We start from the raw sequence: 13,386 nt of genomic DNA on the forward strand, positions 1-13,386 counted from the left end.
GACTGACGGGCAGTAAACAATGGATTAAAACAAAAAAAAACCCAGGAAAGCGCCCTAGGGTGGGAAGGGAAGGGAATGGACACTGGACACTTTGGCTCATGGACGCTGCATGAAGCTTCCCCGCAGGGTATTCTACACTCATCCTGGCTCTGTCACGTGGCTTCATTGTACAGACGAGAGAAATCAAGGCTCCGACTTTAAGCAACTTGCCCAACGTTGCATAGTAAGCACACAAAAAAACGCAAACAAGCTTTTCCACTTGGCAAGTGACATGTGGAAATTTACATTTCCAAACAGGAAACCAAACTATGGAGAATGACATTGTAAAAGGGGGTCAGGGGGATGAGATGAAATGGCAAATAATCGCTGAATCCGTTCCGTTTTGATCACTCTTCCAAAGAGCGCAAGTCTGAGCCGTGCTTCTGCAGGGCTGGAGGGGACAGAGGACTGTGTGCACCAACAGGAGCGAGGCAGTTGTGGAAGCCCACGCAGCACGGGAGGCCTGGCTGCTGGGCGCTGCTGGGCACCTCTAGAGCCTGGAAAGGCCCCAGCGAGGCCTCAGGGCGTGCAGGACTGGGGTGATGTGGTGAGGCCTGCGGCTCAGAGCCCAGTGAACGGACCCTGAAGCCAGGAGACACTTAGCCACACTGTCGTTTTGACATTTTAAACACATTTATTATGAACAGTCCAAATCACTTCCTACTTTGGTGAGTAATGTCCACAAAAAGGAAAACTTGTCATCTATTTACTGAGTGGAGGTATTCTCTACCCAAGACCTGAGCTCACGGTCAACACAGAGTCTTGACTTGGACCACGAGATCTGCCCCTGCCCGCCTGGCAAGGGTTCTGCGCAGGGGCAGGGGCTGGGGTCGCAGAGACAGACGAACACACAGAAAGCTGTTATCTCCTGCGTGGTGGCTTCCCAAGACGCTGCTCCAGGAGGGGCGGGGAGACGGCTGGCACTCACTGCCTGCCGGAATGTGCCGGGCAGTGGCAAAGCAGAAGACATCACAGAACACAGGGACAGGAAGGGACTGTAAGGCCAAATGCTCTGCTGGAGGAAAGCTGGCTCTGCCACTCATCAGCGGGACACAAGTGGGACATGATTTGGCCTCTCTGACTCCCAGTTTCCTCATTAACAAAAAGGAGACAATGAGAGCAGCTTTTTTTCCCCTTTGGTTGATGTGAAGACCAAGGGATTTAATATGCACATAACCTGCCTTTCCTGATGGGCTGGAACAGACCCTCAATAACCCCAGTGCTATAGGTATCAAAGTGCGTATTTCTGACCCCTGTTACAGGCATGACCCACAGGGGAGTGAATGTGACCTGAAGTCTCAGTGGCCGTGGGGATCAAAGGGCTCCATTGAAAACTGACTTCCCACCATCTCAGAAAGCCCCAGTCAGACCCAGAGTCTCCTGTGGGTCTGGCAGGCACACGTGCGCCCATCAGGTGTGTGCCGGCCTCACTCACCGTCATGCTTCTATACTCATCTTCAAACATGTCCAAAAAAATGTCTTCTCCCTAAAAAGAAAGGAAGGGAGGGAAGAGAAGACTATTCATGTTTTTTTTTTTTCCATAAACACAGTATTATAAACTCTAGCTCTTGGCCTCTGAGGCCATCTGTTTCTCATTATCAAGTTCTCGTAAATCACCAGGAAGTAGAATACACTCGTGAATGTGAACGCACATGCTCAAAAGCAGCAAATATCAAGTTGCACCACTCAACATTTTTCTCCTTTTTTAAAAAGCATATTGAATTCTTTTTGTCAAAGCAGTTAATTAGAAACCAACAACAAAAATAGCATCGTACATAACTAAAATATAGAAGAGGTTGCTATTTCAAGTGCTAGACATCATCTATTTGACAAGAATCGCTGTAGAAATGGGGAGTTCTGGGTAAGTCACCATGTTAAAATCATGAGGCCCACAATTTGAAAGAAGAGAATTATTAAGAATGCTTAACCCTAAAATCACACAACCTGTTTTGTTTGCATTTGAGGAGAGCCCTCGGGGCCTTACAGTACCTCAGGGCCGAGCCTCTCTGCCCAGGAGATTCCCTTCAGAACGGTGGTGGTCACAAAGTTGGGTGTGTGACACAGAAGCTGGGGCCAGATCCCAGCTCTACTTGTGACAGCCCCTCTGTAAGGATGGGGAGACGCAAGGAAAGAGGTTGCCAGGCCACGTCTTCTGGGCCACTCAGTGTGGGGGAAATGGGCAGGAGTGCATAAAACACGGAGCAGAGTCCGCCCCTCAGCCAGGGCTCAGGAAATGTTGGTGCTCACTGTCACTGTGACCTCTACTGAGGCAATGACAGTCACAGCTGTCTTGTCTGGCTCCTCAAACAGCACACACACATAACAGAGTCAGCTTGGAAAGACAGAGACCCTTTTCTACTTTTCCAGGGGCCAGGACTATAGATAAACTTGAACATTCTTGTACGCTGTGAGTAGCACCAACAGAAACGATGGCCCCCGGAACGCCCCGAGCCTCCTGAGACCTTATACTCAGGATGCAGACATTGCAAGATAAAAGCACGAGCAAAAACATGGGTTGGGAGAATGAAGATAAAACCCAGACCCATCAGCTGCCCTTAGGCATCACTGGGGTGAACCAGGGCCTCCTGGTGCCGGGCCAGTGCTCTGCCAGGCAGGGCTTCCCTGGTGTCAATAAAGAAGCACCCTCTGGGGAAACGTCCCCCTCTACGCCTTTCTGTCTCTGGATTCCAAAAGCTCTCGGCACCAGGGTGGTAAATAAATTTAGAGCAGTTCTGCTGGAGAGAGATTTGAGGGTGACCAAGGCAGCAGCCACAGGCCTTTCTTTTGGGCTTGGCTAGAGGGAGAGTGTCCCTACTCCAAGGCCAGGTGTTGCTTTGAGTGTTCAGACAGGAGCTAGGATGTCCTCCCCAGCGAGTGGGGCCACAGTGGTGCTACTCACTGGGCATGTCCACCATTGACACTGGGTGTAGTCAACTGAGCCTCGCAAGGTGGCCCTCCAGGTTCTAGGACCTGATCTTGTCTCATTACAGACTGACAACAAGGGGCAGTGGGCTTAAAAGCTTCCGGCACAGAGACAGCAGTTTAGAGTACAGTGAAAGCCTGGGCACAGGTCAAGGAAAGGGCAGTGCTGACCCCTCCCCCTTCCCTGCTTTCAGGAGGGAAACCGTGACTAACAGGATCTGGGGAGAGCCGACATGGAGTCTGAAGAACGAGAAGGCCATCAGCACCACCTGACACCATGCTGGCCAACGATGAGGCCCTGTAAGGTAAGGCCCACTGTCTCCGTCCCTCCAACATTCCTGTGTTAAAATCCTAACCCCAGAGTGACATGACATGGAGTCTTTGGGGGCGACTAGGTCATGAAGATAGAGCCCTTGTGAATGGGGCTAGTGACCTTATAAAAGTGACCCCAGATACTGCCTGCCCCTTCCACCATTGGAGGACACAGGGAGAAGGCATCACCACGAGGAAGCAGGCCCTCTCCAGCCGGAGTCTGCCTTGCCCTTGAACTCCCACTCCCCGGAACGGTGGGGATCAGTGTCCACTGCTCACAGGCCACCCAGCTGATGGGAGCTTGTTATAGCAGCCCAAGCAGACGAACAGTGTGCCTTGGTAACGGAGGCAGCTCACTGGCGTGGTGCATGCCTCGCACGCCTGAGGCCCCGTTCCCGTGCCAGCACCATGAGGGAAGAAAGCCGAACAAGACGATACCAACCAGGTATCCAAAACGAATCCCCTGGACCTGAAGATCAGTCTCTGTGAATTTTTCAGATTCTGAAAGATGACTTTGTAAAATCTCACTAAACTGGATGACAAAGGTCAGCGGTCTCCATGAGAGTTCCGAGCATGTATGTATGTCCATACATGTAAATAAAATCATAGGTGACTTACAAGTGATTTTACATGTATCAGCACATGTGGCTCATGCACACAAGTTCGTCCTGTATCATTTAGTTATATGGAGTCCTCAGAATTTTTCTGTTAAGAGAGCATGAAAGTTCCAAGAGCACCGCTTTGGAGAGTAAGAATTGAGCATTTTTTACTCAGTAATCATAGGTCTAAAAATCCTAAAGCACATAACCTTTATGTGCATGGGACCAGTCGTCATGATCCTGTTTCCTCAAGACCCCCCATGCTGATGTCCACCTGTGCTGCCAATTACCTTGTAAAAATGTCTTGCGAGGTGGACACTCTCTTCTCTTGCACCCTGTGAAAAGAAAAGGGGACTGTGAAGGGGTGGGTCTCCGGAGGAAGTGGTGGGTTTAGTTGCAAATTCTAAAATCAGGGTGCACAGAAAATAGATGACAGGCAAACATCCTCCAATTAGAAAACGGTTCTTAGCTGGGTGTGCTCATGCGTCCCAGTAATCCCAGCAACTCAGGAGGCAGAGACGGGAGGATCTCAAGTTCAATGGCAGCCTCAGCAACTTAGTGAGGCCTTTACCAACTCAGTAAGACCCTGTCTCAGAACAACTATAAAAATGGCTGAGGATGCTGCCCCGTGGTAAGCGTCCCTGGGTCCGATCCCCAGGGTGGGGGCAGGCAAAAAGAAAGAAAAGGGTTCTGAGTGAGAATTCCGGAGGGAGGGTAGCGCTCCAGTGAGAGTGAGGAAAGGGCAGCAATTCAGTGCAAGGACCCGGGAAGTGCTTGGTCTCACTGAGTGGGCAAGTGGTCCTTCAGTATGGCCATTATGATTCCGCTTTTATAAAAGAAGAACTTGTGTGTATGAGCGTGTATGTGAGGGCGTATCTGCACAGATGCGTTCAAGTGTCAATTTCAATTACTATATTTTACCTCTTGATGCTTCCTAAATTTTCTAAAAAATATGGAAAGTAAGAGGGACATTAAAAGTTATGGAAAACCTAATAAATGTATATTTCACACAAAAAACGATAAATAAATGTGTGTGTGTGTGTATGTGTATGTATGTGTGTGTTTGTAAATGTATAAAAGTTTTGTAACACAAAAGAAACCATTTAAAATCCTGGGTCAAACCCAGAACCAAATAACTGGAACAGAAGCTGCTGAAGAGAAAAGTTGGCCGGGCTCTGAGGGAAGCCTGGCTGGAGGGCTTCCTTCTAGACCAAAGGCTGGCGGGGGCCTGCGGCCCGGCTTCTCCTGGCTGAGCTGTGGACACCAGGGGCAGGGCTCCATCTGGACACAGAGACCGACCGACAGACCTCCCTCCCTCCCTCGTGGCCCCTCTGGCTCTCCTGGCCAACGGCGTGGGCAGGGGTGCTCACCTGCAGGCAGGCCAGGTGCACGTCCTTCATGATGCAGCCCGAGGCAGCCAGGACCTGCTGCTTCAGGAGCAGGCAGCTCAGCTCCAGGGTCGCCAGCCGGATCTTCCCATCTGCAGGGCGCAGCACGTCAGAGCACACAACCCTGGGCCCACGCCTCAACCACAAGCGCTGGCCTTCCCTGCTTCCCTGGCTCTAGCCGGTGGGGGTGCAGAGGGACCCCACAAGCCAGCCCCTCCCCATGGGTTATAATTCAACGTTCCCAGAAAAACTGCTTATATTTAACTCTTCCCTGAAGCTCCTCTCCCAGGGGAGGGGAGGGAAGGCACAGGGGAAGGCAGGGCAAAGCTGCGGAAGGCCAGGAAGTGGCCCTCCACGGTGCTGTGCTTATCCCGCACTCTGTCCCCGGCCCCAGGGAGAACCATCAGCCCCTCTCTGGGTCGTGTGATTTGGGTGGGGTTGGCCCCTTCTAGGGATGGGAAATATCACCCAGGGTGGTCAGGGGTGTCCATTCCGCGGGTCAGTGATCAGGCAGGACAGGTGAGGAGCCAAGCCAGCAAGGCCCAGTGCTACAGCTGGCTGGCACTGCTGGGCTCAGGGAGGACAGAGCAGTGTGACCGTCTCAGCCCCTCCCCACGCTCACCAGCATTTCTAATCTTCAGATTAAATCTAGAGCTGCTAGGTCCCCTCCAAACAGACGGCCCAACCTGCATGAAGAGCCTCTCAAGAGCGAGGCCAGAGCTCTAGAGAAAGGCTGGCTGCTGGTCATCCTCCCAGACGGCGACAGTGGGTCCAGAGACAGAGCCCGCAGACATTACTCGGGGCCGTGGACCCAGCGGGGCCTGAGCCCACCCCATAGGCTTTATAAGCCAGTCCAGTTTTTTGTGTGACTGTCCACTTCTGTTTGTACCATCTAAGCCATTGGAGCTGGGTTTGTTTGCTGCAGCTGAGTTCTGACTCTGGGGGCCCGCTCTGCCAGCCTGCTGGGCGCCAGCGCCTGTGGAGTGCTGTACGTGCACCTCGCGAGGACTCTGCATCCCACTGCAGCACTGCTCTGAGACTGAGGCTTAGGAGAGTGGAGAGACGGGTCCAGAGCCTCGCAGCCAGGACTGGTGGCCCCAGTGCCTGGGTGCCACAACCCAGATCTGGATCTCTCCAGGAAGCACTGGTGTGTGCCTGACAAAGGACGTCTGCTCTGCATCAGCTTCCCCAGGGCTCCTGAAGCTGACTTCTGAGGAAAGGCCCTGGTGTGGAAGGGGTCAGGGAGAGCCCTTGCCCCACCGCCGGCCCCGCCTGGCCCCCACGGCTCTTGCCAGCAGCCTGCTCTGCCCCTGGCCCTCCTCTCCTTTAGGCATGGCTAGGGCCGGGCTCTACCCACGACAGCCCTCTCTCCTTTCCTGGGGCTTCGCAGGCCATGTGTGTGTGTGGTGGGGGGTGCCCCAGTATTGGCTGCAGCCCTCACCCCTCTCTGTACACATGAAACCCACAGGCTTTCGGAACTTCACAGACCACCCCCTACAGCTGCTGGGGCAAGGAGCCACATCCTTGTCACTCGTCCTGTGGCTGGCATGCAGGGGTCCTCAGAACACTCTGTCCAGCACATGAATACTCTGACACCTGTGACGCCCCGAGGCCATGGTCCAGTGCCCCAGGCCCTCCTGCTCACTGTCACGGCCACACTCTGCCCTAGCCACTGCTCCTGGCTGCACTCGCAACCTCCACCTCTGGCCTGCCCTGCCCTGAGCCCACCCCACAGGCTATTCCTGACTCTGCATCTCAGTGTTCTCTCTCCACCAGGCCAACGGTGCAGCTGGCTTTTACCTTCAACTTACTCTAGTGACCTCTCTCCTCTTTGCAGAGAACTGGCCTTGTGATCAGGGGATCTCAGCCTCGGCAGTGTTGCTGCTCTGAGACAGATTACTCTGGGCTGTGGGGGCTGCAGAGTGTATGACAGGTGTTTAGCAGCCTTTACCCACCAGATTCCAGTAGTATTCTTAGTTGTGATGACCAAAACCGTCTCTAGACATTGTCAAACATCCCCTGAGGGGCAAAATCACCCCAGTTGAGAAACACGGAGCTAGGTCACTCCACTTGCTATTCCTAGTGCCACCTTCTTGCAGAAAAGTATTGGCCCAAATTGCAGAATCAGGCTGCCCAGTGCAGGCCCTGGTGACGCCGAGTGCTGTCTACAGCACCTCACTCAAACCTCCACCCGACTTCACTCACAACCCGGCCTTGGCCACCCAGAGGGAGCCACAGACATGGACAAAACTGGTAAGAGAAGGGGCGGGTGTAGAAGGAGAGGGCAGAGATGGTTACTCTTGGGGTGGGGAAGGCGACCAGGAGATGACCAGCTATGGGTGGCTCAGGGGCAGAGGGAGTGGCTGAAATGTGCCTGGACTTGAGAAAATCCAGGTCCAGATTCCAGGGCTCACGGGTGCCCAGTCTGGGGCCTGTTCCCTCTGCCTCCAGGGTGCTGTGGGCAGACAACCCCGCCCTGGCAGGCACCTGGCTGGGCAGCGTTGTTCATGATCCTGATGAGTCTTTCGGTCAGCAGGTGGTTATAGGTGGTCTTCTCAGCTTCATTTGGCACCGGCAGCTGGATTCGCTCTAGTTTTTCAGGATCTATGCCTGGAACGGGAAACAGGAAACATGGAGGCAGCTGCTGGGGCAAGGAGCCACATCCAACCCACCATTCCTGGACCCTTGTCACTCGTCCTGTGGCTGGCATGCAGGGGTCCTCAGAACACTCTGTCCAGCACATGAATACTCTGACACCTGTGACGCCCCCGAGGCCATGGTCCAGTGCCCCAGGCCCTCCTGCTCACTGTCACGGCCACACTCTGCCCTAGCCACTGCTCCTGGTTGCACTCGCAACCTCCGCCTCTGGCCTGCCGCCTTCCTGAGAGAACCCCTCTTCCCAAAAGGGCCACAGAGCAGGCTTTCCTCGGCCACCTGTGGTCCCTCTTCGTGACTGCTATCAGGCCTGGCTGCTGCCTGTACTATAACTTGCGTAAATGTGTCAAATGTTCTTTCCATGGATATTGTAAGTGGGATCCACTAACAGAACACTCTGCACACAGGGAGCCAGCTGTCCCACACTGTCACTGTCAGATTCAAAGGGCTGGGTTGATCCTCAACAGGAACGGGGCAGCAGGACCACGCTGCGGTGGCACTACCAGGAAGGGACCAGCTAACCCTCTAGAGCAGGAGGGTGCATGTACGACGGGACTAACGGAGCAGAGGCAAAGCCATCATCTCCAGTGGGAAACTGACACACCTAAAGGACAGAGATGAGACAGGAGGTGGCGGGGGGGGGGGCAAGTCTGTGACTGAAACTAAAACCGTGCTGTCGTTTTCCTGATGACCCCTGTCAGGGCTACCAGGACAGTCCAGGCCTGGACATGACCTCCAGCTCCCAGCCTCTCACCCAATGTATTTCTTGAAAAAATACGCTGTCGAACACCACCTCGCTGGAGGGAGCTTGGAGACCCCGGGCTGTCTGTGCTGGCAGCACGTCTCTTCCTGTCACTGCACATGAAACGGGGAAGGTGGCGCTTCTCGGAACTCTTGAAATACAGCTCCTGGAGAAGCAGACAGCCGTTCCTTCAGAGCCCGACAGCCCAGCGAGGAGCACGGAAGGCCGGCTGTGGGGTCCTCGGTGGCTCCGCACACGTGATGGAAGAGACCATGACAATGCATCCTGCTTTATTGAGTCCTTCCAGCTCTGTGTGAGGGGTAAGTCACGCCAAGGAGAGGACATCGGCGAGGGACGGCCTGAGGCATGGTGGCGTGGGACTCTCTCTCCTACCCCTTTTAGTGTGGCTTTGCCAAGAAATTTCACTGCAGGGAAAACTGAACCTGTGCTTCCTTGCTGTGGAGGCTGACTGTCGGGCCTCCGGTGTCTGATCGCTGAACGGCCAGGGGCTGTCGACTGAAGCTTGCTGCACTTGCTTTTCCACAGACGTCAACACTGTCCGACGCTTCTCCATCCTTTCGCTGGTCGTGCATCTGGGCAAAAGCGCCCCGCTCCTCTGTCTCCCAAGCACCACCACCTTATGACCCAAATGCCAGGCACTGCACTTGGAAGACAGCAGGCAGGGCCCAGCTGCTGGCTCCCTCTCCAACGTGGCCAGAGCTGCAGAGCCAGAGAGAAGCAAAACGCAGCCAGGGTTCGAGCTCCCTTGAGGTCCATTGCCTTTTCTATTACTGCCCCTACCCCTCCTTAGAATTTCTGGAAAATGATGAAATCTTTCTGTGACAAACTTTTTTCATCACAGGAAGAAAAATGCTCTGAGGTCATCCCAATCTCTCCTAACTGATGGTCCCAATCTCTGGGAAGGGGGGTGGGGATGTGTGTCAGAGATCGGGCATCAACTGGCCCACAGTCCAAGTCATTTCCTCTAGTGAGGAACCTCAGGCTCAGAGTGGCTGAGCATTCCCCAAGGTCACGGAGCAAATCAGAGGCACAGCTCCAGCCACTGCTGGATGGCGATTCCAAAGACAGATGGGATCCAGATGGGGAGGGGTGTGGCCCCCATGACAGCCATGCACAGGTGCCCCCCCTCCTGCTGACAACAGCCTCAGTCTTCAAGGCCTCCCTGCACCCTTGAACTCATCTCTCAGGAGAGGAAGCTGCAGGAGAAGAGGCCTGGCTGGGGAACAACTGTGGACACCTGGCCCCTTTGAACCTCAGTCTCCTCACCCATGAAACGGGAATGAACATAGCAGCCCCAGCCCCAGTCCTGCAGTCAGGACCAAATGAGGAAGGCACAGGTCATGCTCTGTAGTGCTGCCTGGCATTACTGTGAACAGGTGCAGTCTTTGGTTGGACATGGTAGCGGGTGTCCACATCGTGTGAGTTAGGAAAGGAAGGAGTGAGAAGAGAAGCCGCCGCCTAACAAAGCTGAGATGGAGCTGGAGAAGGAGGCCTGGCTGTGGAGGCTGCTGCCTTGTCTGGGGCTGCTCCGGGACCAGCTGCTCCCTGGGTTCTGAGGATGAACAGGCGTCTGCCTGGAGCTGGACAGGAGGGCCAGGACATGCCACGCCAAGGCCTGAGAGAGCTTGGGGAGGGCTGGGATGAGGGCTGGGACGAAAGGGAAAGGGAAGGCAGCTCGGGTGCCAGGAGCCCGGAAGGGGACTGCTGGAGAGGCGGCATGACTTGGCTGGGCTCCGCCGACTTCTGGGGCCTCCCTGCCCCCAGTTGCTCAAGGTGGTCGCCCAGCTTCCGTGGGAGGAAGTGTGACACACAGTGAGCAGGTACGGGAAGAGAGAGGGGAGGCGGTTTCTCCACCAGCCATGGAGACAAGGGTAAAGTGCCGTCCACAGGATACATGGCAAACTGTGAGAACCCTTCTGACATCTCGGCTCCCCCCAGGGCTCCTTCTGGGCCAGGTGCCTCATTTCCTCAGGCCCACCTCTCCCTTTCTTTTGCCACAACCTCTGAAATCCGACTTCTCTGACTTATTCCACCCTGATCCTCAGTTTTCAAGGCCTATGTAGCAACTGAACCCCAGGGACGTTCTGGCCACCACCGAAAGCAGTCGCTGGCCCTTGATGGAGAGCTCTCACGGGGGCCTCGTTGTTTACCCAAGTGCTCACTCTAAACAGGAAGAGGCCAGGTCTGGGTGAAGGGAGGTGCACTGGGGAAGAAGGGGAGATTCCACTCGAGGGGGTCAGGGAGGCCGCGGGGCAGCGCGGTAGTGGAGGACCTGCCTAGCACAGGTGCAAGGGCCTGGGTAAGCCGAGCTTCCCTCTAGAGAAAGCACGTGCGCATGTGCAAGGCTTCTCCAACCCTTGAGAGGCCGTGTGAAGTAGGTAACCAGGTCTCCATTCTACACGCGGAAACTGAGGCCCAAGAGGAGGTCAGGCAGAGAGCAGAACAGGTGCTGGGTCTGAACGCCGTTTGACTCCCAGCCGCCTTCCAGCCTCTCTGCCCTGCCACAGGATCCTTGCTCATCACAGTCTCTCTCTTCCCACACCTGCTCACGGTGTGTCACACTACCTAGCTGTGCTCTCAGTATGAGGACAACAGGCCACAAAGGTTCGATGGATGCACAAGGTTCTGAAGGAGACGACTAATTTGATCAAGTACAGCCTGCTATAAAAATGGACGGACAGGATCAGACACATTTCAAAACGGGGCAAACAGGGCATGAGGCGGGTGCTGCCATCTGACGGCTACGGCAGCCCACAGGAGGCTGGGAGGAGAGGACAGCATCAGCAGCAGTGGGTACCCATGGAGCATGTAGCCATGGGCAAGGGAACACAGACCTGACTCTCATTTCCGTTCCTATAGCAAGCATTACATCATCACTTCTATTTTTAGAAAGGCATTTAATTTGTGGAAAAGCATTTGTTTTGGGTTTTTAATTACCTGCCTAAAACAAAACGGTGCCCAACAGTTCAGAGCGAACAGGTCAACGTCACTGTATGACAGGGACACATATGTGAAGTCAGAAGGCTGCGTGCCGTGCGTGAGGACACACTCACACCCTCACACACACAGATGCACAGGTGCTGTGGTTTTCGGTCGTGGAAAGGTAGGCTTTGTGGCAAACCAACAGAGCTCCTCTGCTAGTCATTTCCCTTTGACTGAATGAACACTGTGAATAGTGTCTTCCTCCTTGTCAGTTCTCAGGTCTCGGCAAGAGACACGTTCCAAAGAACCCCTCACGCACTTCACATGGCCCAGCAAGATGCACTGGCTGCTTCTGACTTCCAGCAAACCACATGCTGCCTTGGTCCTTCCTGCCAGGGGCCTCAGGGTCATAGTCTGTGCTGACCCAAAGGGTCAAAACAGGTGTCCCCTTTTCACAGAGCTGCAGGAAGGGGAGTGCTCCCAGCTAGCTGAGTCGAAGAATCCACCGCACAAGGGAAGGGCGTGACACCCCCCCGCCCCCACCCCCCCCACACACACACACGGTCAGTGACTAGTTATGGAGCTTCCCCTTGGTCCTGATTTCTGGATTCCTCCCACTCAGCTGCAGCCTCCACTCAGGGCTGGGGTGGAAGACACCCATACTGAACCTACATAAAAGGAATCAGCAGGAAACCTGGGTAAAGAGATCACGGTAACACCAGATAAGCAACGTTCAACATTTTTCTATTTCTTCTGACCATGTACCAACTCCTTGGCTGCAGTCACACAAGTGCTGCCAGTTTTGGAAAACTGTAGACCAGCTATTTCGAAAGCTGACCAGATGTCTGGCCAATTTCCAGTGTGATTCCAGTTCTGATTGTGTGTCAGCCCAGATCCAGGGCAGCGTGGGCCCCTTATCCTATACCTTTCACCTTCCCATACTGCTCCTCCAGGTTCCAGGAACTGCTCAGCCAAACAAGACACAAAGGCCCAGATTCCACCCGGTAAACAAGGGGACCGAGGGGCAGGAGTAGGGGCACCTCCCACTCATGCCCGCCCTTGCTCCAGGGCTGGTGAACTTAAGCGTAAGCGAGACTGTGTTTTCTATTACAGATGCGAACAGAATTCATTATGTGGCCCAAGTGAATCATGACAACTGCCTTCCTGCGACCAAGCCACCCTGTCCACTGCGGGATATTCATTTTGGTGCAGCATCTAATCTATTATGATTTACTGGAAAGCCTGAGCTCACATTTGGTTTTCATTAACATTGCTTTTACGTTAAAATTGTCTTATGAGGAAAAATCTGTTTGAAAAGAGGGACCTGCTTAGCGGGTAAGGTCTGAAAGAGAGAGGCTGGGGGTCAAGTACAGCCGCTTGCTGCCTAACCAGAAAAGCAGCCAACTGAGCACCACCAACAACAACCCGCTAAACACAGACCCCAGGCCCCAGGCCAGGACGGAAGCGCAGACCAGCGACAGCTCCTCCCCAGCAGCCTTCCCAGGACCTGGGCCTCGGGCTGCCAAGCTCAGACTTTCCAGGTTCTCCTCCAACGCCTAGCTCCTGGTGACAGGAGTCAGGAACCACTCCCTCGGGTCCCATCCAGCAGAGCTGCCACCCCGTCCCAGGCCTCTCCTCGCTCCCCATCTCAGCAGTGGCACCTCTGAGCCTCAGAGCCAACCGCAGGAACCATCCTTGACTCCCCGCTTTCCCTCAGCCCACTGAGCCACCGCACACCCGGCCAGCTCCCCACAGCTCCACCGTCAGAAGCACACTCCGACACACG

At 54.5% G+C, this 13,386-nt stretch overlaps 1 protein-coding gene across 4 annotated transcripts in view; it reads right to left on the reverse strand.

Moving 5' to 3' along the window:
- The window catches only part of Clec16a (C-type lectin domain containing 16A), a 175,711-nt gene that overhangs the window by 94,289 nt on the left and 68,036 nt on the right, over positions 1 to 13,386 (reverse strand). For all 4 annotated transcript variants that reach the window (XM_077106086.1, XM_077106085.1, XM_077106087.1 and 1 more), the window contains exons 13-16: positions 7,748 to 7,870; positions 5,243 to 5,352; positions 4,163 to 4,207; positions 1,475 to 1,525 (exon numbers count right to left, since the gene is read on the reverse strand). In XM_077106086.1, coding sequence (XP_076962201.1) covers positions 1,475 to 1,525; positions 4,163 to 4,207; positions 5,243 to 5,352; positions 7,748 to 7,870 — 329 coding nt within the window. The remainder of the gene's footprint in view (positions 1 to 1,474; positions 1,526 to 4,162; positions 4,208 to 5,242; positions 5,353 to 7,747; positions 7,871 to 13,386) is intronic.

The sequence above is a fragment of the Callospermophilus lateralis genome, chromosome 19 (assembly GCF_048772815.1).
Source record: "Callospermophilus lateralis isolate mCalLat2 chromosome 19, mCalLat2.hap1, whole genome shotgun sequence".
NCBI classification, from domain to species: domain Eukaryota; kingdom Metazoa; phylum Chordata; class Mammalia; order Rodentia; family Sciuridae; genus Callospermophilus; species Callospermophilus lateralis.